At 38.2% G+C, this 25,625-nt stretch overlaps 1 protein-coding gene across 2 annotated transcripts; it reads left to right on the top strand.

Moving 5' to 3' along the window:
- The first annotated feature begins 14,887 nt into the window (after positions 1-14,887).
- On the top strand, positions 14,888-22,363 carry sh3gl2a (SH3 domain containing GRB2 like 2a, endophilin A1). 2 transcript variants are annotated; one of them, XM_053331166.1, is made up of 9 exons: positions 14,888-14,950; positions 16,282-16,354; positions 17,211-17,354; positions 17,730-17,863; positions 18,004-18,162; positions 19,265-19,368; positions 19,574-19,689; positions 20,748-20,759; positions 22,167-22,363. In XM_053331166.1, the coding sequence occupies exons 1-9, from the start codon at positions 14,942-14,944 to the stop codon at positions 22,361-22,363; spliced, it is 948 nt and encodes a 315-aa protein (XP_053187141.1). In that variant the 5' UTR covers positions 14,888-14,941. The 2 variants fall into 2 exon arrangements, with proteins under 2 accessions (XP_053187141.1, XP_053187150.1); XM_053331175.1 differs by lacking the exon at positions 20,748-20,759.
- Positions 22,364-25,625: the final 3,262 nt, after the last annotated feature.

Here is a 25,625-nt window from a genome sequence, read left to right as displayed (position 1 = left end):
GTCTCACAAACATTATAAATCACACATGGCCTTGCATTTGAGCAAATTGTGAAGTTACACATAAAATTAAACCACATGTTCAATTTTTTTTATGTTTGATTCTAGACAACTGTTTAATTAAACATCATATTATAACAATACTTTATGCACACTGTACAAAGCTTATAATTGATAGATACACTTATTATACTACACAGTAAGGCTGCAACTAATGATTATTTTCATTATTGATTAATGTGTTTATTTTTCTTTCTTTAATTGTTTGATCTACAAAAATATCAGATAATAATGAAAATTCCCATCACAGTTTCCCAAAGCCCTAGGTAACAGCTTTAAATGTACAACAGTCCAAAACCAAAAGATATTCAGTTTAATATCACATGAGAAAGACAAAGCAAAAGTAAATCCTTACAAAATATGAAGATGGAAATCAAACATTTTTGGCATTTTCTGCTTGAAAAGTGATTTGAATGATTGATGATCATAGTTGCTGTTTTCTGTTGATTTTTCTGTTACACTTAACTATTTTTATACACATTCATCTATCGCTCCAAATTTACATTGATTTTTAGATATCAATTTAAAGCTCCAGCATCTTTACTGTCTTCTGAAGCTGCACAGTTGAGATCTCATGAAACATGGTGTTGATTGCACCATTGCACCACATTGTGTATGATTTGCATCACTGGTTTCCTCCCATAAAGTCAGTTGAACCACATCAAAGGAGCACATCTTAAAATTGTGTCATAGAACTGACATTTTGTTTTGAGCTCATTCTCGACTTTTGGAATAGTTTGACAAAATAATCCAATGCTAAATCGAGAGAGAGAGAGAGAGAGAGAGAGAGAGAGAGAGAGAGAGAGAGAGAGAGAGAGAGAGAGAGAGAGAGAGAGAATTTCATTTAAAAGGTCACCCACCTCATGAGGAGGACAAACCAGCAAGGTTCCCCCCGCTCCTGTAGCAGCATGGCAGCATCTTTCCTTCCTCGAGGATTCCACTAGAGACAGCAATGACAGAAAATCAGTAGCTTCCAGTAACAAGTCAGGAAAGCAACACATTTATAAAATGGTGGCCTGTTCACTTCCCTCATCATTTTACCACTGAATGTCATACTCTCTTATTTCTGGATTCATCTTGTTTATAAAAAGAGTATTATGTTCAACCACTTTCTAATAGCAATAACAAATCTTTAGAAATATTACTAAACATATTGGATGTTATACAATTTCACAACAATTTTAATATCCAAAATCATGTCTTAAATGTTTTATTTTATTTTTATCATTATTATTGTACTACTGCAAGAATGCAAGCTGTGACACTGATGGAGGCTGACATTGGTTTAATGTTGGTTCCTGATGACTGACATCTTGACTATGACCTTTAAAATAAATGATGTGTACCTGAATCTGTGGATTATACACACACGCAGAGTGCAGGCAGCAGTCTGAAACCAAGCTTTAATAACTGTTATCAATACTGATTTTCAGTATTCATTATCCCAGACAACACCATCATTACACCCACGCAGATTTAACTTGCGACACTACGGGGTAAATATTAAAATAGCATTACTGTGAATGTGAGACTGCTGTATAAATATAACATGTTTAACGTGCTGAAGAAGTCAAGTCCTCCACAGGCCTCAAAGCACTGTCATTATCTCTCCAGAGAGACGCGCTCACATTTGAAATGTAACTTGCAGAGTAGCAATTATGTGTAGAGGAAGAGAGAAAGCGAGTGTGTTGTTGATGTAGCTGAAGGTGCTTCTACATTTTTTTGATTGTGTTGTTTCTTGAGTTAATGATGAGTCACTCAGTGTGGGGATGAAGTGTCATTTATATAATCATTGTTTCAGGGTTGTCTTCCTCTCTTTCTCTCTCTCTGTGAATGATTAATGAAAATGAGAGATCTGGCTTTAAACGATAATGACATATTTATGAATAATTTTGTGCTGAATTTTTGATAAAAGCTGGGGGGGTGTTTTTGCAAATTATCATTCAATGGTTTCATTTTGATTATGATAAAGATCTGTTGGAGCCAAGCGATTCAGCAGTGGAGAAAGCCGTCATTCATTACAAAGAGGGCTGTGATGGTAAAAATGTTGAAAAACTTCAGAAGTAGAAACCAGAAAAGGCAGAAGCTAGTAAACATGTTTGGCCTGACTGAGAATCCTGTATACAGCCTGTGTACTTATATAATTGTGGTTCTAATATACTGTTTACATTGAATAAGTATTGAAATTTTCGATTTGTGCATACTCATGGTCTGAGTCAGTTATAAATTTGTTCACTGAGTAAGAACAAATTCAGGTAAGAACAGTTTGATGAATCCCGGATTTGTGCTTAAAGCGTTGGAAGTCACGGTTTAAGCACAGATTTGTGAATGAGGCCTAATGAGACAGGATCTGAACTGATTAGATTTAGAGAGCACACTATAGTTAGAGCTTCTGAATAAAGTGCAGCAGCATAACTCGTGCTGTTGTATTACTAAGACGATTCAGATCAAGACAAAAACAAATTCCAGTAATAGGTGAAGTTCACTAATGAGCGAGGTATAAAAATAATTGCCAGAGGGAATTCAAAGACAGGGCTTGGCATGTTTAGTCTTTCACACCTTTTCATAGTTACTGTAAAGAGCTTTAGGTGGTCTGGTAGGGGAACACTGTAACCGAGAGGGTCACTGAGACCATCAGCAATACCGAACACTGAATAGAAGCAAATTTAGAACCACAGATAAAAATTTGGGTCTTACTTCGAATGGATGGAGGATTGTTTTCTTTAGTTATAGTATTATTAAAGTGTACACTTCTGTATTACCCTGATTTCATTTGTAAGCATATCAGTCTTGCCACTAATTGTAAAAACAATAGTGAGAGTGCTAATATATAAAAAATAAGGCATGTTTATTTGTGTAATGTAGCACCTTTCAGCAACAAGAAAGTGCTTGATATTAAACATAATAGGTATTAAATTAGGACGTAAAAGTAAGACTAGACATAAAAAGACACATTTATATAGGTTTTAAAGAGTAAAAAATTAATAGAAGAAGAAGAATATACACTATATTGCCAAAAGTATTGGCTCACTTGCCTTGCATCGCATATGAACTTAAGTGACATCCCATTCTTAATCCATTTGTAACAGCTTCAACTCTTCTGGGAAGGCTTTCCACAAGGTTTAGGAGTGTGTTTATGGGAATTTTTGACCATTCTTCCAGAAGCGCATTTGTGAGGTCACACACTGATGTTGGACGAGAAGGCCTGGCTCTCAGTCTCCACTCTAATTCATCCCAAAGGTCTTCTAATGGGTTGAGGTCAGGACTCTGTGCAGGCCAGTCAAGTTCATCCACACCAAACTCTCTCATCCATGTCTTTATGGACCTTGCTTTGTGCACTGGTGCACAGTCAAGTTGGAACAGGAAGGGGCAATCCCCAAACTGTTCCCACAAAGTTGGGAGCATGGAATTGTCCCAAATCTCTTGGTATGCTGAAGCATTCAGAGTTCCTTTCACTGGAACTAAGGGGCCAAGCCCAGCTCCTGAAAAACAACCCCACATCATAACCCCCTCCACCAAACTTTACACCTGGCACAATGCAGTCAGACAAGTACTGTTCTCCTGACAACCGCCAAACCCAGACTCGTCCATCAGATTGCCAGATGGTGACATGTGATTCATCACTCCAGAGAACGCATCTCCACTGCTCTAGAGTTCAGTGGCGGCATGCTTTACACCACTGCATCCAATGCTTTGATTTGCACTTGGTGATGGATGGATGCAGCTGCTCGGCCAAGAAACCCATTCCATGAAGCTCTCTCGGCACTGTTCTTGAGCCAATCTGAAGGCCACATGAAGTTTGGAGGTCTGTAGCGATTGACTGCAGAAAGTTGGCGGCCTCTGCGCACTGTGCACCCCAGCATTTGCTGACCCCGCTCCATCATTTTACGTGGCCTACCATGTAGTGACTGAGTTGCTGTCGTCCCTAATTGCTTCCACTTTGTTATAATACCACTGACAGTTGACTGTGGAATATTTAGGAGCGAGAAAAATTCACGACTGGACTTGTTACACAGGTGGCATCCTATCACAGTGATTTTATACACCTGTGGCCATGAAAGTGATTGGAACACTTAATTTCAATTATTTAGATGTGTGAGTGAATACTTTTGGCAATATAGTGTACATTACAATGATCAAATCAAACAAATTCAAAAACACAACAAGAAAAAACAATCAATGTACATGGAGAATAAAGATGCCTAGTAGGTGTATTGATTACCTGAGTAATATACATACATAAATACAATATCAAAGAAAAACAAAGTCACACTGTTAAGAAAAACTAATTAAAACCTTGTAACACAAATGAAAACAATAAACCTGAATCTGATTGAAAATGGACTTCAGGTTGTCATGAATGATTATCTGACTGAGAAAGAGTGAATCAGTGTTTGTCTCATGATGAAGGCTAAAATTATCTGGAGTGAATAAATACTTTAATAAAAGATAATGGACAATCTTCAACCTTGAAACAGCATGAAAACACACCAATAAGAACATACATGTCTTGTCATGGTACCGTACAGTTAAGAGATTCACTGAAATTCATCACCAGCATTACACCTAAAATCCCATTGTATCACTCAACAAAAGCTCCTATCAGTTATGTTGTGCATGCAGTTACTCATCCTCCATCTTTGTCTCATCACCATCACCATCACATATCCCAATGCTCTCAAGCTCTGGCATGCTTTCCTCACACGCACGGTGCCAGCTGGTCCCCCGCCCTGCTCCTCTTCTTCCTCCCCCGTTTACTGATCAGTATACAGACAGATTGGAGTGTGCACACATCTCCCCAGCATCAGACTCATCCCTGTTGTTACGTAAGAGCCATGCAAAGGCTTACAAATCAGATTATAATAGCCACAGGCCACACACTCACGGAGGATAGAGGTCAGTGAAGCAACATGGCCAACCAGTAGACTGATGCCGGCATTAGTCTGGACAGAGGAGACGTTGGCATCCTGTCCTGTCTGGGTGCTCGACCGATCAGTCTTGTGTTTGACACTTATCAGTCGTATAAGATGGAGCTGAGCAGCCACTTTACGTTTCCACTTTTAGGCTGTGTCGACTCCTGTCATTGGTTGTTTCTCAGTGGTTTTGTACCTTTGGAGTTTGTCCCTCCTAATTCTGCCCCAAGCCTTGATGCTGTGCAGGATTACTGTCATCCTGAAACAGCTGCAGTTGGAGCAGGAACCAACCACTACCCCCATGTTCACTCTGAATGCCAGGATTTAAGAATAACAAATGGTTTTCCTTGATTCCAAAAGAGCACAGGTCAATTCTTAGGGCAGGCAGGACGATTACAGGTTAGCTACTCGATAGGTGTTTAACATCCATACACATTTTGGCCTTTGTGGTGCTACATTGTGTCCTTAGAAATCCTGGTCAGCCGAAGTCATGGTTTCCCAGTTGCTGTGAATGCAGTCAGGCATATTGTTGAGTCACAGTCCAGCAGTGAATGTACTTGGCGCATGAAAAACGTGACAATGAGAACAGCAAAGCCCTGAGAGTATTTGGAGGTGAGAAGAGGAAATAAAAAAAGGGAGTCATGAAGACAAACAGGGAAGGGAGAGGCAGAAAACAAGCTGAAAAAGAAAACTAGACAAAGGACTTTTGGGCATTGTTATGCAATTGTTTTGCCTTTTCAAGATTTGGAAGTTTATTGTCATATTCCCAACTGAGCCATTCTTCTCCCTATACATCTGTCCTCCTTTATAGTCTTTTTCTTGTCTCACGACATTCAAGGTAAAAATGAGAGCTGGAAGGGGGAAAATGTATCTGTAAAACTTGAGCACAGACTAAATGAGAGGGAGAACATGTTACCTCTCAGATCCTCCCCCACAGAGAGAGTACAGAACAGTTAAGGAGCAGGTAGGTACAGTAGAGAAGGAAGGGTATTTTAATGCTGCCAGAAGAGTCAGATCCTCCTGTTATTGTCCAGCAGCAGGGGCTGTCCTACTAATAGCCTCACTAATCACTCTTGTCATTTTTAATCTCCCTCTTCCACCCTGGGCGTATTTAAAGCAGGGGCCTCCATGTGCCCGTCCAGGATTAGACTAGTGAGCAGGAAAGGAGGGTGGATGTGTGGGGGTGGGGGCGGGGGCGGAGGAGAGCAGCAGCAGCAGCACGCTCACATTGGGCGCCATGTGACCAGTGCTAATGCTAACAGTACAGTTGTGAAAGCTAACAGTGCTGGATAGTACAAAGATACACCCACTGATGATGTACTGAAGAGGTGCAAACAAGCTGAGAAATTGTCTCTCAGCAGTAAATGAAAATTGAGCTTCATTATTACTGTGTGAACAGTGTGGGTGATGTGTGGATGTACTTTGTATTCATGCATGTATCCTGAACATATAAAACCATATTGAATTAGCAAATTAAAAACTTGTCTTGTCATATCACAAAAATACATTTAAACCATCATATTCTGTTACAAAATTAAATGAATGAACTACTACTTTGCATCTGAGAGAAAAGAGAGAAATGTAATAATGGTTGATGGTTTTATAAACACACTGAGAATATGTTTTTAATGACCACAAAATGTCCATATTGAATGTGTCAATCAAGCATTCATTCACAACATGTCTTATTTGTTTTCACTTCAGCTGCCACTCATCGCAAATAAAGCATAATTAAACATCTGCATGGTTATGTTTTAGCAACCGCAGTGTTTTCCCAAGGTTATGTCTGTCCACCCAAACCACCCGCCTACAAGATTGTGTAATTGATTGACCGGAGTATATATAAGTAACATTCTTAAACATTTGCAAAAAGACAACTAAATAAATAATAGTAGACTAAAATAATAAATGAGGAAATTATTGATGGTGCACAATCTAGCCAAATGTTACTTAAAGGAACACTGTGCAGGACTTAGCGGCACCTAGTGGTGAGGTCACAGATTACAACCCATCACCCTTACCCTGATCTTTCAACCTTGTCCCTGTGGTGGCTGCAAAACTTTCAAAAACCGCAAAAGGCCCTCTTAGAGCCAGTGTTTGGTGTATCTGTTATGGATTACTGTAGAAACATGGTGGTGAAACATGGTGTTTCGCTAGATGGCCCTAAATCTTACATACTGTATCTTTAAGAAATTGTTTATTTAAAACAAGTATACTTCTTGTGTTCAGGGAATAAGCCTGATAATCACTGGAGTTTTCAAAAATACAGCAAATGTACATGTGTGTCTGTATATTTGGCATACAGACACACAGGTGGAAATGTACAAAGTAAACCCAAAATAACATTATATTAAAAGTGATAAAGATGCTACTGTTTTACTTACTGTAGAAGTAATAAAGAATATATTAAGACACAGGTACTTTCAGTGGAGGAATTTAGAGTTCTGTTTTGTAGGATTTGATTCAACCAGTCAACATGTATTTGTCTACTAAAATAATTAAGGGAAACTCATGGCGTGTGTATGTATGTGCAGGTACAATATTGTACAGTAAAATTGATCACACCGTGTTTTGCAGCAAGTAGCGTAATCTAATCCCCAACTTCCGTTTAAAAGAAGCGGCAAGCGCTTTATTTGTCAGAGCATGTCTTAGGTTGGTTTCCTCGTTAACCATTTAATAGTATTAGCTCAGGGTGTCGCACACAGGTGTAAAACCCTGCTGTTTAAACTCTGTTACGCTGTTTGCCAGGAGTGTTTTCATTAATCTGTTTGGACAGCTCTCTTTATAGGAAACAAAATACCTTTGGCCTGCAGGCGAATTGTTTCTGCTAACTAAATATAGCAGAGAGGGATCCAATACCTGGTAATGGTTTGTGATTTTAAGAAGAGAAGGAGAAATTACAACATATATCAATGTCGGATGAAACTAAAGAAGTTTGAGACAAGTAATTCCTCAAATCATTAGGCCAAATACTTAATCATGTTTATTAAAATCTATTGCATTTGAGTATTTTCGACTCTGTCCTGATTTTATGAGTAAATACTGGGTTGAGAAATTTCATTGAGATCCATTTGGGTTTGCAGAAAAGCTGCATAAGTTGTTTGTTTTTTTTTCTTCACCAAATGCATGTGAGCAAAATCCTTCTCAGCGGTAAATCCACTGTAAGTTGACCTGTTATGTCATGCTGGTTTTCAGCTTTACTACACCTCACTTTTGTCACCTGAGGCTGATGTACTCTCAGAGGCTCTGCTGTGAGAGCACGCCAGGACACACCACACTATCTGACCTCTTGCAATGATGCAAGAGATTTTGGGACGATAGAGGGAGGGAGGACGTCCTGCCTGGAGCCTTTGGCAAGATTTCTGGGCTATTTTCCTCTAGCCGTTTAGCATATTTAAGCTGGTCCGATGTGGTTGACATGGGTGCAGGTTGGAGAGAAATGCTGTGTGAGGAGAGAGACCTAAGGCTGTGAACTACACCTGAGGGTTTGTAGCTAGTACGATGTTATGGCTGAAAGTTCCCTTTTTAAATTAATTTTCCACTTCACTTTGTTATAGACGGAAATGTCTCAATATCTATTCAATGGATTATCATGACATTTTGTACATTTGTTGTCTCCAGAGGATAGATCTTACTGACTACTAGTAATCCTCCGACTTTTTCCTCTGGCACCACCATCAGGATAACATTTGTCATTTTGAGCAAAATGTCTCAATAATTATTGGGTGGATTGTCATAAAAAATAGTTAATACATTCATACATTCCTCAAGATGAGCTACATTCATTTTGGTGTTATCTTAACTGTTTGTTATGTTTTGTGCTAATTGGTATTCTTACACACTAAACTAAGATGATGAACATGGTAAACATTATACCTGCGTTAGCTTGCTGCTCAAAGCCCTACTGTGACTATTGGATTTCTTACAACTGAATATCCTGTCACATATTTAACTAATGTGTGCCACTTCTCACTGTGTGAGTTTCATTCACACATTCACATTGTCATGTCATTATAAGCATGTTAACATGCTGATTTTAGCATTTAGCTCAAAGCCTTACAGAGCCGCTAGTGTGGTTGTAGGTTCTTCTTCGTGTTCTTATTTCACCTGCTCTTGATCTAGTCCACTGTATGTTAATGTCAACACTTGATTAAATTGATGAGGTTTGGGGGGTTTGTGACTGAGGAAGCACAGTGACTTATTTCCCCCTTATTTCCCACTTATCCATTTAGTTTTAGCATTGTTTGTCTTTTACAATGATTTAGAGCTGCAACGATCAGTCCATTAATCAGTTAGTTGCCACGTATTAAAATAATCATCTATCACTATTTTGAGGATTGATTAATAATTTTGAGAATTTTTTTTAAAGAAATTCTCAAACATGAATATTTTCTGGTTTCTTTAGTCCTTTGTGATAGTAAACTGAAAGTCTTTGGGTTATGGACTGGCAAAATTAGACATCTGAGGGCTTCATCTTGGGCTCTGCGACAAAAATTATCAAGATTTTTCATTATTTTTTAACATTTTACAGAGCAAACATTGAATCAAGCAATTGAGAAAATATTTGCCAGATGAATCAATTATGAAAAAATAGTTAGTTGTAGCCATATAATATGCTAAATGAAATGGTATCAAAGTGAATAAAAAGGCTGCAGTGTCTTAGAAATAATGCAGCCCAAGCTCTGCAGTGAAACCTTATCCCTGCAATGCTTCTTTGTCCAGAGGCATAACGACTCATATGTTTCTGCACGACAGCCTTCACTACTACTACGAGTGTGTGACGTCACAGGTTACATATCATCTGACGCCACTGCTGTTATTTCCCCAAAGCCAACTACGCATTTTACTCTGCCCTGTAAAGTTCACTTCACACTGCCGCTATTACTACTCAGTTCACCTTGTTGTGTCCTTTCCCTGCAGGGAGAACAGGGAAGTGGAGTGGGAGGGCTGAGAGAGTGACGGGTGATGACAGAAAAAGATGAGATTGGTTGCTGAGAGAGGGACAGATTAAGGGGACAAAGAGAACAGTTATGTGTGAAAGCACAGTGACATTGCTGGTTCTCAGAGGGGATTTGAGTTCACCTGCTTCCTGGCCACTAGGTGAGATTGGTGGCTCGGCTCACATTTACATAGTGTGCAGAAAGTCACTAGACGTTAAGGATCAATCATCAGTGTCTCGGTTATTATCTGTGACATGCTATAGTCCTTTAGTGATTCCCAGCGTGTCTACGTGTGCCTGCGTTCATGCATGTGAGGGCTTTCTGGCATTCCTCGCCTCTCCATCACTGCATTAAATCTCTGCCTCCTCAGCTTGCAGCCATCAAAGTACAACACAGTCCCCGTCTTTGCTCTCCACTTTGTAAATGTCTGGGGGTTGAACATGCGATGACAGCAGCACTGCTCCACTTACAGCCACTAACAGTTGTTTTATTCATTCAGTTGCACTTCCTCTGCCTAGCTATACGCAGGTCCCCACAGGCACTGTTTGACTGAGTTGTTTTTCATCCATCTAGCCTAAGAAATAAATGACTTCTATTGACTCCCCCATTCCCTAACAACTAAGCCAATAACAAACACAGATATGGTTGAATTTAGAGCTCTGCGTGTAGTGTTAGGTGAGTGTCTCAATCATCCAAACCTACCTTCAATGTCCTTGATACTTTCAAACTTGGTCCTCAAAACTCAAAGTAATGCTGGCGTTATCATCCATCAGGGGTCAGATGTGTAAACCAAGAGCTCGCTGCTATGAAGTATCCGCATATTGCATTTCTATTCAGTGTGATCACTGATTACTCACTACTTCCCCTTTATAATGAATGTAAGTATTTGTTGTGTAGCTATTGTTCATGTTGAAACAAGCCATGAATGTAGTCAAAAATGTGCAGCTGTGTGAGCCACAATAGGTGGTCTAATTTACACAGCCTGACCGCTATCAGGTGTAACATTTTTGTTTGTTTGTGCAAATTGATTTTAGTATTTCATATTACAAATGAATAAATTTGACTTTTTTAGGTTTTTTAACTCACCTTATTTACCACTTAAAGTATATTTTATTTCTTCATAGATAAAATATTGTTTTAGTTACCCTGAAATGAGTCATTCTAATGCACCGTTTATAATTGCAAATGCTGCATGTGCATGCTAAGCAGGCTGCTTGTTTAAAGTGCTGGCACCTTTTCTATTTCAATGCAAGCACTTGTGTAAACTTCTCTGTATATTCAAGGCGATTATGGACTAAGAACTAAGAAAACATACTCTCCTCCTTTTATAAAACCCTCCAAACAAGGAATTGCTCTGTCTACCTTGATGCAGTTGTTGCCTGGTTTGGACGTTAACACTGATCATCATCATGGGTCAAAATATCAAACAATATCAAATTGATGCTGTAGAGAAAAAACAGTTGGCAGCATCCTCTGATAGCATCAAAACAGTGACTGCATCATGAAATGCAGCTGTTACCCACTGCTATATATTATGTGCCTACAATCTGAAAAATTAAAGCCCCCCCCCCCCCCCCCCTAAAAAAAAAAACCTTATTTGATGCTATCCTTCTCTGCCAATCCAGGATAAAGCTCATTAAAGTATGTGTGTACTTGGTAGCCTCATTTTTTAAAAGACAAAACTATATAAAAAGAGGCATGGGCAGCAATTCTCATCTAAAACCAGTTAGTAGTTACATGTAACTGCCTTTTTACTGCAGCCCAGGTGTAAAACTGTACAGTGTGTGATTTGATTGCATGGATCAACACCAAGTGTCGCTACGTACATTGCTTATGTTGGCACAGCTGTGGCTCACAAGCACATGAATCAACTCAAACATATACATATAAACATATGTGACACGCACACACTTCCATTTTAGCAGCTTGGTTCATCATCGTCTCCCTAGTGACGATGAATCATGAATTAGGCGTCCCCATTAGTCTTTGAACAGAGCAAAAGTAGCGAGAAATAGCAGGAGGTTAACGATATACATACACACACACATACACCATACCTGATAAGCCTCGTGCGGGCAGGTACTTGTTTCCATGGAAACCACCTCAAGGGGGATTTGAAGACATTGTAGTGATGTGCAGGTGAAGCTAGTGACAGGAAATATGGCTTTGTATGCTGCTGCTGTGTGTGTGTGTCTGTGTGTCTGTGTGTCTGTGTGTGTGTGTCTGTGTTTTGCATTGCTGAATATTGAGCTGTTTCACAAGTGGGATCAGTGGAGATTTTGCTGAGATGAATCATAGAGCACCAATCCTCAGAAAGTCCTACACTGCATGAACTGCTGTCACAGGCTTAGTGCTATTACACCCCTCATCCCCTCATCGTGTCTGTCACAGATAACCCCTGTGCATTTTACCCCAGGAAGTATACGTCTTTACTTTTATTCTCACTCTTTTCTAGTTACATCTCCTGGGGCCTCGTTTATAACAGCTGTGCTAAGAACAGAGCTTGAAAAATACATTTGTCGCTTCCCGTAAAAAAGTTGGGATCTATAAAAACAAACTTGACAGGAGAATGTGCACACCTGTACGGAAACTCTGAACCGTGCGAACAGACATTAGTAATCGTCTCACACATTTAATTTTACTTCATATAAAACCTTAATCATAGATCCACTTTAACATAAACATTCAGCCAGAAGCGTTACTTGTGTGCTTGCAGTGAGACATAAATATTCCATAAGAACCTTTCAATTTTAAAAGATAAAAGCCAACTCAAATCTTAACCAATAATATATGTGATTTATTACTGAAATATTAATTAAAAAATGTAGTTTTTTTCACCTTCACATTCCTGCCCTCCAGAGCTCAAAGGAGAGGGCCAAGCTGTATAGTGCCCACACTAAAAATGCCAGAATATTAAGTGGGAATATACTGATTCCTTTTACCTAAACCATGTCAAGTAACTCTTGAAATTATCAACACCAATTGTGAAAGTCCAAGATGACATCAAATAACTTGGCGTTCCCAGTGCCTCCACTAGTCCATACATTGACGGTGTGCAGCAATGTGATTCTTGGCACCTCCATGTGTGACCACTGTGTTTAATTTCAGGAATTGTTTCATATGTTGCATTGACTGCATTAACAGCTGCTGCAGCCATCACCTTCTCAAGCATTCTTCTGTTACTGCTGCCGTTCTCCACAAGAACAACATGTACATTGATATTCACTCAGGCTTTTGCATTGACTTTTTATGGTTGCTTGTGGGAGTGTAGGTGTGGGATATAAGGTTCCTCTATATTTATAAAGGGAAAATGCAGTTGTGTGTGCATACAGATCTGATCATTTTTTGGCACACGCCCTTTTTGCCTTTCCTGCACACGTGCACTTGGTATGGATCCTACACACTGTTTTAAGAATCAAGACTCCCATTCAGCCTGTCTCCTACTACAGCATGAACATGAACAGATTCACTAATTCTGTCAAAGAACAAACATACATTACACAATGAGATTTGTCTTTTCTTTTACTCGAGGAAAGTGTTCATCCACTGACCTTAGCTTTCATGCTTTCTTTAGTCACGCAATTTCCTCCCTCCATCCATCCTCTGAGGGCCGTGTCTGGCCTCGTTGTGTCACATTTCTGCCCCCTCAAGGTGTCTGGTTACATCACAGACAGGAGCTGCATGGTGGCAGAGCTGGAAATATTATCAGCAGACAGACACAGACAGGGAAACAGAGAGAGAGGGAGCTCCTAGGAATTATTTCTGTGTTTATGTCTGTGCACGTTGATCCGTGCCATGCCTGAAGCTTTGAGGTCCATGCCGGCAGCTTGTTGCTACCCATACTTTATATCCTTCCTGTCTATTTCTTATCTTATCTACCTCTCTACTGCTAGACCTGTCTCCAGCAGTAATGGAGAGTCTCTGCTATGGTGATCACTCAGTGACTCATCATTATCATGTCAAAGGCACAAACTAATACATTGCCTTTTGTTTGGCTGTATTAACAGTATGGCTATATTTGCTGTAAACTATACGTCAGTGTGAGCGTGACAGTGACAGTATTATTTATGTACATATTCTGGCAGTAATGCTAGTCCATGGCTTTCCTAATCTGAGAGGTCCAGAAATAGACACTGGATTAACAGTATTACGAAAGAAGTAACAACATATTTCTTGTACACATGTTTATTTTGTGCTATTTTTCTTGTGAAATTTGACTTATTTGTACTTTATGCCCCTAAAATGTCGGTGATGTTCTTCATACTGTGAAATGAAAGGCTTACTCTTATATAAAGCACAAGGTCAAGCTGATATGGTATTACTTGTTGTTTGACATTATCCTAATTGGAATGGAGAGGTTGTGGCCCAAGGATGATAAAGGAGAAAGAGGCTGCTCATGCTGACAGGGCAAATGACTCTCATTACAACATGTACGTTATGATACCACGTTAATTAAACTGTCATTTCATGAATTATTTACTATAGAACAGCATGATCTCACTATCTTTTATTATTAGTCTTGGTTAAGATTTGGCAGCAGGGATGCAGTTTTAAATGAATACATGTAATCTGAACAACAAATCTTACATTTCTGAATTTGTTAAATCAAACATTATTTGAGTTCTCCTGTGTAACACTTAAAATGACAAACTATTATAAAAATAATAATAATAATAATAATGCATTTTATTTAAAGGCACCATTCAAAGCACTCAAGGACATCTTACAAGCCACATATAACACAACAGTAATATTAATATTATTATTATAAGGTTGTTTATTTTACAGATTCTTCTTTTTTCCTCATGTCACTGAAACGATTACCTTAATTTCTCAAATGAGGATTGCTGAAATAGATTTGAACTATCTGGAAATTGCAATGTGTCATGTTTTGCATCAGTTACTGTATGAAACTTACAAAAGCTTAAAGTTTAACATGCTTGTCTGTTTGTTTGTTTGTTTGTTTTGCAGAAAGTGAGTGAGAAAGTTGGAGGTGCAGAGGGAACGAAGTACGATGTGGACTTCACCGACATGGAAAAGGCAAGATTGAACTCTTTTCATTGTCCCATTATCAGCTTGTTAGGGACTAATACTGGAGATTATTACTAGATTTGTTTCTTTTGCTAGATAGAAAAATCAAATTCTGTGAAGCATCTTTAATCATTACATCGACTATTTCTGGTGTCAAAAATGACTGTCATGTTATCAGAGGTCTACCAGTGTTGTCCTGCATTATTAAACACATTCAACATGCTCAGTCTTAATGAAACAAACTTTTGTCGGCAGTTAAATTCAGGAAAAGTCTGAGTGCACACCAAATTGCTGGTCATGGTAATGTTGTGTATCAAAGTCAATAGTCATACTTGATTTGACTTGTTCTTCCCAAAACTGTTAAGTCATAGTTTACTTAAAATTACCAACTGAAGCATGTTGCTCATAGGTTGAAATTAAATTTAAACTCAAATTTTGCAAGATAATGTGGTTGAAAATGTCAAATTACCACTTAACACTTTAATAGTGTTCCATGAACTATTTTACAAGGCGAAAGCTTTTACAATATGTCTGCACACTGCAACCTTCACATGCTGGAGGACCATGTTCTCTCCAAGTTTGTGTGGGTTTCTGCCAGGTGCTCTATTTTCCTCCCAACATCAAAGACATGTATTTTAGTGTTGAGACTCCTGTCAGTGCACCTGATCGAGGCACTGGCAAAAGAACTGGAGTTGGTCCCTGGGTGCTACACTGTGGCTGCTCACTGCTTCTAGTGTGTCTGTGTTTATGGGATGGGTCAAATGCAGAGAATACTTGTCAAATCTGGACAATTTCAGTAGAAATGTCTTTTTAACTCACAATATGGCTGCTGGACTTTTGTAGGAAGAGTATTTATCACAAAATCAGAAATACTCTTATATCTTTGAGTATGTAATTGATTGTATGGGTGTGCTCACAGATATCTGACAACATCAATGCCTCAATATTGCATGTCTTTATCAGTAAAAATACAAAAGTAATACATTTTTTTAACATCACTGTATTTGTGTGTGTACTTTTGTGTGTGTTTATATATTAGTGGTGGGAAAATAGTAAGAAGCTGAGTGATGCAGAGCCAAGGGAGCGTCACGCTTTCACCAGCATGTTGCACAACAAAGCAACACGTTCTTCCACCTTTTTTTATTCTCTTTGCTAGATGGCAGGTTTATAGATCCAAAATTAATTTGACCGCTGTTTTTATATTTTTATATTTCGCTCATCCTTTCTCCACAACACATCAGCCATTGCATATTTCCGTTACTATATACATCGTCATCTTAACTGTTATTTCTGTACCTTCTTCTCTCGTTTCACATGTTTGTTTACATTGTGGGTTACAGAAAATGGACACCACTTCTCGGGCAGTGCTGGACATCATGACCAAGACCACTGAGTATCTGCAGCCAAACCCAGGTGATATAAACCAAATGGACAAGACAATTAGTACATGTGATGTTTTAAAAAATATACTATTACACATAGATATACAAAGTCCCCAATAAGAACATGCACCATTTCATGTTTGCCTATACTAGTACACACATGCTACCAAGGCAATAATGCACTGATGCATAAAAATGTATAAACAGCAGTACAGCTGTTGTATTATTCATTTTAAAAGTTCATTGTTGTTATAGTTCAATAATTGAATTATCCTGTAAATTAGAGTGCACCTTCAAGTCCCATTATTACATAGCAGCGTGGTGAGTTCCTTAACAACTACTGAAATGATTTCCATAAATATGTTCTTGACATTCATGGTGCCCAGAGGATGTACACTGCTGACGTTGCTCATCCTCTGTCTTTTAATCTAGCGCCATCATCAGGTCCAAGCTTTTATTTGTCCAATATTTTGGTTTATGACTAATTCCCAGCCTCAACTGTCCTTTTTGTTTAGGGCTAATTAGCGCATGTTAGCATACTAACATGTTAAACAAGGTGAACCCATGCAGTCAGTGGGTGAACCAGGCAAAAATTATTCCAGTTTAGCATCACCATGTTAGCGTTGTCATTGTGAGCATGTTAGTTTTCTCATTACATTTAGCTCAAAGCACTGCAGCTGTAGACTTTACTGCTTATATTGACTCAATGTTTATGTCTCACTTCAGTATCCTGGATACTACTTGAACTTAATATTGCAACTAAATAGTATCTCATTTGTTCTACTGCCGACTTAAGCATGAGACTCACAATGAAAATAACCTTCAAATTACAGGTAAACAATAAATTACCGGAGGTGTTTAATATTATTCATGCCTTGTCTCTTCAGCCACCAGAGCCAAGATGAGCATGATGAACTCCATGTCACGTATGCGAGGCCAGGAGAATCGACCGTGCTACACACAGACTGAGGCCACCTTGGGAGAGGCTATGCAGCGGTTTGGCAGGGAGCTTGGAGAGGAGTCTAATTTCGGTGAGCTGAAGCACATTAAAAGCACTTTGCATAAAAAGTCTTGCCTCAGACTGAAGCACAAACTCTTTTTTATAGGCTTCACAAAAACTAAGTGGCATAATTTTATTCCCTGAAGGATGCAGTAACAATGTCATGAAAAATGTATGAGCTTATTTTCCAGACAAGATGCCTGCAGTTTGCTTTATTTAGTTCATAAATGAAGACATTAAAATATTTAAAGAGAAATACCTGTCTTCAAAATCTGTTGTAGATTTCAATCAAAGAGTTTAGGAAAAATAAAGCCTTATTATCAAATTTGGAGATGTTCTGCACTTTATGCTGACATTGAACTATTTTATTGCATCATTCTCTAAGCCTAAATGTGTCTTTTTTTAGGCCTTGCTTTGATTGATGTTGGGGAAGCCATGCGTGAGCTGGGAGAGGTGAAAGATGCTCTGGACATGGAAGTGAAACAGAACTTCATTGATCCACTGCAGAACCTTCACGAGAAAGACCTCAAGGAGATTCAGGTACGACTACAGAGCTTACAGGTGTAGTCAGCCAGTTCTCAGTAACACCCATTCATCTAGGAACACTGATAGGCTACAAAAACACCAAATAAATGATTAGCTTTGTCAGGGGTTCAGATTTATTCTGTTGTCTTTTGCAGCATCACCTGAAGAAAATGGAGGGCCGTCGCTTGGACTTTGATTACAAGAAAAAGCGTCAGGCCAAGACAACGGATGATGAGCTCAAACAAGCACTAGAGAAATTTGATGAATCCAAGGACATTGCTGAGCAGAGCATGTTCAACCTGCTGGAGAGTGATGTAAGGATCATTTCACCCTCAACACTTGTCTGCTAACTTGGTTAATAGCACTTATAATTAACATAGCCAGTCTCCAAATGTAAATGCATATGTTGCTGTGATGGAGAGTCTCACAGCTCAGTCAGTTCACACATAGTAGTCACGTATAGACACATATTCATATATATACACACCATACCCACTCCTACTTATACAGCATGCGTCTTTGTATACTACATCTTTGTTTTTGCATGGGCATGTACCTCTAAACCAAACAACATAAAGATTCTGCACTTGCGAAAAGGGAAATCCTTTTAAATTTGGAGGGTATGACCTTACTAATGGTAGACCAATTATACAGAATCAGGTCTTATACTTGACACACAGGGGAGCCATTTTTGCAAATACTATAATAATGATAATGATAAGTATTATTATTATAATTATAATACATTTTATTTGTGATGCACTTTACATTTGAAAAAAATATATGTGCTAATTCTGTATGTTTGAGTCAGCAGGTGCATTTCTATCCACTAGTTTTTATTTCACATTTTTAATTCGCTCATAAAAAAGAAAAAAGAAAATTCTGAAAAATCTTGAAATATTGCAAAAAGGTTTTACGTTTGGTTATGTGGAAAAGCAAGATGTAGCAAAGGAAAATAAAACAAATTCAGCGATTAAATCATGATGTACATGAAGAATGTGTCCATTTAGGTTTCTGCTTTACTGACGAGACGCTTCTTAAATTAATACATGAAATGGTTTTATGGCCCCAACTCAAAAATTGTGCCACCAGCTGTTTATCTGGATGAACTAAGTCTAATATTTGGAAACAGCAGTGGATACACATAAATCCATTTTTTCCTAATGACTGAAAGAAAAAACATAAAAATGAATGTACCTTTAAAAATATCAAGTATTAAGTTTGTCCTACCAGCCATCCAAATGTACTGCTGCATATATATATATATATATATATATATATATATATATATATATATGACTGACTTTGACTCCAATTTCCAGTAACAAAACTTCATTATGTTGTTACATGCACTTCTGTAATGTCTGCCGGCAGCCATCTTATCGAAATGTAACATTGGACTCTGTGCATCAACAGATTGAACAGGTGAGCCAGGTCGCCGCGCTGGTCCATGCTCAGATGGAGTATCACAGACGGGCTGCGGATATCCTCACACAGCTCAACAGTAAGATTGATGAACGGTCAGTATCAACACTTTTCTATTCCACCAGCACTTCCGCTCTCTTGTTTTACTGTAGATTCATAGTACATGTATTTCCAACAATGTAGAATTTCAGTGATGTCAAACACTTGTTTGGACCTTTCACCAGCGCAACAAATTGCTACAATTTGAACATTTCTGCAGCAAAACGTTGATGAGTTCTGTTTTTTCCGCTTCCACTACAGGATAAGGGATGCTTCTAACAAACCAAGGAAAGAGTACATGCCTAAACCACGTACGTCCCTGGACTTCTCCATCAGTGAGAACCACAATGGAGGCATCCACAGTGCTCGCTCTCCAGGTGAGTCCAGTAATAGAAACCTTGTCGTTCAGAAACATGTCCAGAAACAAGCCTGAGTGGACACACTTCAGATTTTCTTTCCTTTAACCCTCTCTATGTTTTTATTTCTACTGTAAATTCTCAAATGAAAGCCAGTACTGAAGTGATAGCTAAGTCTCAAACAAATACAAAGCAGTAAAAAAAGGATAATCCGATATCCAATAGGTGTCCAAAATGCTTTCAGGAGTAAATACATTTAGCCTACATCTCTACAGCAAGTTTAATTAGTAAAATTACACACTTATATCATATTGACCACATGCTTGCATTGATATCTTTTTTTGTTTTCTTGAAAGTCCCATTTCTGCAGATGTTTTGAAATAGCAAATACCAAATGGGGTTTTCTTGAAAACAAGCAACATTAGAGTGTGTTAATATTCAATATTTCCTATCAAAATGCATTCTGTGTATTAAGGCCTATTAAACAAGTGGAATGCTTATCTTTACATTTCCAAAGCTGATTTTAAACCCCGCATTACATTCATGTTTACTGGCTTGCAGTCTTCTTTCTCCTCCCTTCCTTTGATACAGCAAAGGAAGCAGATAAGAAAACAGGAAGGCTTTTTAACGAGGCTTACATAGAAAAATCTGTGACAAAAGCCTGTTTGGAATAAAAGCAGAGCTCTCTCTACTCAATTGAGATCAAGGCCACAATTTGAGAATTTACGGTGTATTTATTGTTTGCTAATTTTATCTTTCTTTTCCCCAGCTCTTTTCCCAAAATTTCAATTTTTACCTGAACTGAACAGAATGTCCTTGAGTCCAGAATAAATAGATTCAACTCTGCACTCTTCTCTTTCCTCTTATGATTTTTGTTTGTTCTTTTAGGGGCAAGGTCTCCAGGTGAGCCTAGGTCATGCTTGTCAAATATGTGTTTCCATCTGTGCACTCAAGAATTCATTTTTTTCCCTTTTTACATCCTTTTCATTTACACTGCAGTCTTTTACAAAAACTCAACCTTCAGTGCTGTTTTCCTCCCTCCCCCTCCCCCTATCCCTTGTGTCTTGTCCTCTTTGCAGCAAGGTCTCCAGGTGAGACAAAAGTGAATCCTGGAGAGATACAACAATATCTCTTTATAATCACTTCATCATCTCCTTGTTAATCTCACCTTTCTGTTTGTCTCTTTTTTTGTATGAAAAATTGTTTCATTCAATTGAAAAAAAAAACAGAAAAAACAAGTGCAGTCCGCTCGCAGTATAAAAAGAAGCAGATCTCCAATAACAACGAAAAGACTGGCAGCAGACGAGCATTTGCTATTTCTGTTTTGTTCTCTTGTCAATCCTCTGATCGGTCTTATCCTCCTGTTTCTTTGTCTGTCTGTCTCCCCGCCTCTCTTTCAATTTGTTATCCAACTTCTTGCTTTGTTGTTTACTGACCTCTTCATTGCTGACATCACTAATTCATCATTTATCCATCTAAAAAAGAAATACTATTGTTGAAGTACTCTTGTTTCATCTGTGTTTTTTCCTTTCCCCTTTGCAGCAAGATCTCCAGGTGAGCAAGAGTGACTTGGGAAGAGATGCGAAATCTCTCTATTACTCTCTTTTTTTAAATCTTTTTTTCTTAAGTGGATTGTATTTTTTTTGTCTGCATTTTTGTTTGCAGTGCAGCTCGTCTGCAGTGCCGTTTCTGTCTAACCCCTGGTTTCTTCTTTGTCCTTGTATTTTATGAAATTACTTATCTTTCCTTTGCTGTTAAAGGTACAGTTTTACATTTTTGGAAATACATTTATTCCTTTAATGGTGGAGAGTTAGATGAGAAGCTTGATATCACTGTCATGTTTGTCCAATAAATGTAAGGTTACTTCCAACAGCTGGTTAGCTTAGTTTGGTTTTATTTCTATAACAAATGAAGTATAAAAGTGACAATACGTCATTTTATGGGGGATTACTTGTCTGGGAGTTTCACTGACTGCTCAGAGCCAAGAAATGATCCATTTCATAACCTCCAAACCTCATAAAAGCATGTTTTTCTAAGAATTAAACAAATAATATAAAACATGTTTATAAGTGAGATTTTGAAGTTGCTGGTAGGTAAAAGAACAGACTAGCTGTTTCCATTCTTTATGCTAAGCTAACTGGCTTCTGATGGTAGCTTCATATTTAGTGTACAGACATGAAAGCCGTATCAATGTTTTCATTTAACTCTCTGTCAGGAGGCAAATAAGCATATTTCCCAAAATGTTGAACTATTCCTTTAAAGATTGTATGCCAACTTATTGTTTTCCAGTCACTGATGATCATGTTTTGTGTCTTTTGCTTTGTCTTCCCCTCTCTGCTGGTTCTCTCTTCTATTTAACCCTTTCAGCAAGGTCTCCAGGTGAGGCTTTCATGAGCATTTTGACTCTAATCTATATGCAGCATCTTATCTCCACCTCTTACTTCTCTTCTAACTCCCCTTTTTCTCTTATCTCTCCAACCGTCTTCCTTTTTCTCCAGCCCCCTTGGACCAGCCATGCTGTCGTGCACTGTATGATTTTGACCCCGAGAACGAAGGTGAGCTAGGCTTCAAGGAAGGCGATATCATCACCTTGACCAATAAAATCGATGACAACTGGTACGAGGGGATGTTGCACGGCAACTCCGGCTTCTTCCCCATCAACTACGTGGATATCCTGGTGCCACTGCCCCACTAGGACGGCAGTTTGTCCAGCACCAGCTGAGTCTACAATAAATCCTGGCCTCCAATTCCTTCCTGTGTATACCCAGTTATTGTTCCTAAACATTCCTACCAACCACCTGTACTCCGCTTTAAAGGAGTCAAAACAGCAGCAACACAATAAAGATAAGAACGAGATTGACGAAGACGAATAAATGCAACAATGCACCAATTGAGCGTAAAAACTTTAAAAGTAAAAGCAGATTAATCTGTATTGATGTCGTTGCTTCCCCCCACCTTCAATAGGAGGTGCATTCAGCCTTCCGTAGCCATTTTGACCATTTCTGTCCCGGCTTTTGTCTCGGTTTAGGTTGGCTGTCAGTCTCTCATGAGTTTAACAGAACATCTTCGCAAAAAAATCACACATTATCTCATTCACTGTACTTTGTGGAAAACCTCTACAGTAGATAGAACTTTTTTCTCACATACTAGAAAAAAAAATCCACATGCTTCATGTTTGTTAGAGACTCTAGATCAAGCATGGTTTCAAGTGTTAGATTATCTTATACAAAATACATTGAGCTGATTAGTTTTGTTTTAAATCTTCCTCTTTTGAATAGTAGTCGTCTCTTGGCATGCTCGGGCAGTTTCTAGAGAAACCTCGTCCCTGTCATACTCTAAAAAAATCAGTCCAAAGGATGTCCGCTCATTTAGAAAAAAGCTGTAGACTGATTAATCTAGTTGATAACTAATAACCAAGATTACCCACAGTTCATTTTTAACATATCAACATGTGCGTGTGATCATGTGATATAGATACCAAAGTTACCTGCAGAAACGTGAATCGACAAGACAGCAAGGTGTGAATAAATCTGATGCAACAGTTCTTAGTTCTTTGGTATTTTTATCAGTGGGGGGCAAAATTGTATTCTTCAGTATGTGACATTACATGTCTGAGCCAGTGATTAGTGAAGTGATGACATGATTTGAAAAAAAAAAAAAAAAACACACACACACAAGTTGTGCAGTTTAAACTGTTTGAAGTGATGTAAGAAAACTATGGTGCATTTTGCTCAGTATGAAATAAGTTACAATCCTCTGACGTGTATTTTATCAGCAACTTGTGTGACAAATGGTCGAAGTATTGTGATATAATAACTTATAGGACTTTACTGCTCGTTGAGGCACCTGTTTCTTTCTGCAGCAGAAGGTGTAGCTCTTTTTGCTGCATCCCTACTACTGTAGACCAATTAGTATCCTGTAGATTAGCTGTCTATAAGCCATTAAGATGAAACTAGACGTAGCCACCAATCCTCTCTTTGAAATGCTTTCTAAGGAGGAAAAAGGAGTGCACAAATGTCTGAATGGAATGAGAAATCTTTTCTTTTTGTCTTGATAGAAATGTTCTTTCAATTGAAGTGATGCTACCTACACTTAAATCCCCTTTCACCATGATAATACATACAAAAAGCTGCTGGTATTCCTTTTCCATGTCATGTCAGACCTCTGAAAAAGTGTTAGATATTCTACTGTTTTGTTTCATTTTCTCTAACCAGCTACACGCTTGTATGGAGTATTGTGTGGGATGTTTTTTTCCCTTCTGTTAATGATGTACTGATAATGTAGAAATCAAACCAAAACATGTTTTAGTCAGCTGAGCAGTTAGGAGCTGTAGTGCACACGGTCTCCCTGAGGTTTTACTCTCTGCAATGTCGACAACGTATTATCCTTCTGCAAAATAATCTGTGCAGCAGTAACACTGTTTCTTTTCACCCATCCTGTAATGATGTTGTGCGTGTATTTGGGGTGGGGTATTTGGGTTTGCATACTGTTCATGTTATGCACAGGGACAGGGTTGCAGAGGACCTCTGATGTTGAGGTATTTAAGATATACTGTTTCTGACAGTGTTCAGCATTAAAACAAACATGGATGTCTCTTTGATCAAAGGACCGATTCATTATATTCAGTAGAATGACAATAAATTATACTAAATCGACTGGTAACCCATATCAAGTGTTTCTTTTGAAGGGAAGCACATCTTTAAATAGCAGTAAAAAAAACAGTATACTCTGTTGGCTGGTGATGAATAACAGTTTGAAGAGGTCATGTATTTATTTTTTTTAAAGGCGATAAAAATTCCTTCCCTGATTTTTTTTTCTTTTTTTTTTTTTTTTAAACAATCGTGTGTATCTTTGCCCTCAATGAGGACTGTACAGCTTTTCTGTGTTTTGTTTTCACCTTGTGTGTATGGTCGCTCATCAACAGTAACGTATTATACTTATTTTTGTAACTGTGACAAAAGTATACACATATAGATGTATATATACAGTATATTATCCAGAAGCAATGTGAAAAGAGGGATTCTCTGTGCTGCACATGATTGTCTTTGGATTGTTTTTTCTTCTTCTCTGTTTTCTGATTTATTTTATTCTTGCACTGGATTCTAAGACTGTATGCTTGATGTAAAGAAAAAAATGTGATAAGTCAATGTAATTTCTTCAAATAAATACCGGCAAATGGTTATTACTCTAATGACCTTCTGTTTATAGATACTCACACCTCGGAAATCTCCTGCAGGTTGAAATCTTTTATGAAAAATAATGTGAAATTATTTGGTATTTCTCTAAGCAGCTATTTTACGTTTTACGCCTCTCTAGCTGTTGTTCTCAGAACATGGAGAGCACACAGCAGGGACTTGGCTCAGCAAATAGATGAAGATAGATGCATTATTCATTTGCCTGGTGGATTCTTTCATGTCCTCTCGCAAGAATCCAAACAGGAAAAAATAGGTCAGGTAAGAAAGAAAATCCGCAAGACAGCTGAGATGTCTTAATAATCCTGTTAGTGTGACATTATCAAAGTCGTGACAGCAGCTTCAAGCATCTAAAAGGCTCCAAAGGATATGCATCTTATGCATGTCGAACCTAAAATGTAAACATTGTACATCCTGCACATATGAAGAATTAATTTAGAGCTGTAGTTTTCACTATAAATCGACTACCATCAAGAATAAATCCACTAACAAATATGCAGCAATAGTATGAGACACACAATAAAACAGTAAAAATGATCACAAATTAGGAGCCACAGATAGTTATACTGCTATTAGCCTACTTCAAGTCGAGATTTTTGCAGTTGATTTTCAGTATTTTGCATTTGCTTTCTATTTCTATGAATTAAACCTCTAATGCAAAGAGCCCAATTGGCTAAATTCCCTTTAACACAAAATGATTTCTTTATATGCAGAGTGCAAAACCCTAAACACACACACACTCAGACTGCAGAATACACCCACGTC

Source organism: Scomber japonicus, chromosome 2 (assembly GCF_027409825.1).
Source record: "Scomber japonicus isolate fScoJap1 chromosome 2, fScoJap1.pri, whole genome shotgun sequence".
Lineage (NCBI taxonomy): Eukaryota > Metazoa > Chordata > Actinopteri > Scombriformes > Scombridae > Scomber > Scomber japonicus.
Note: the sequence above shows the minus strand (reverse complement) of the source record. Positions and strands in the feature narration are given on the sequence as shown.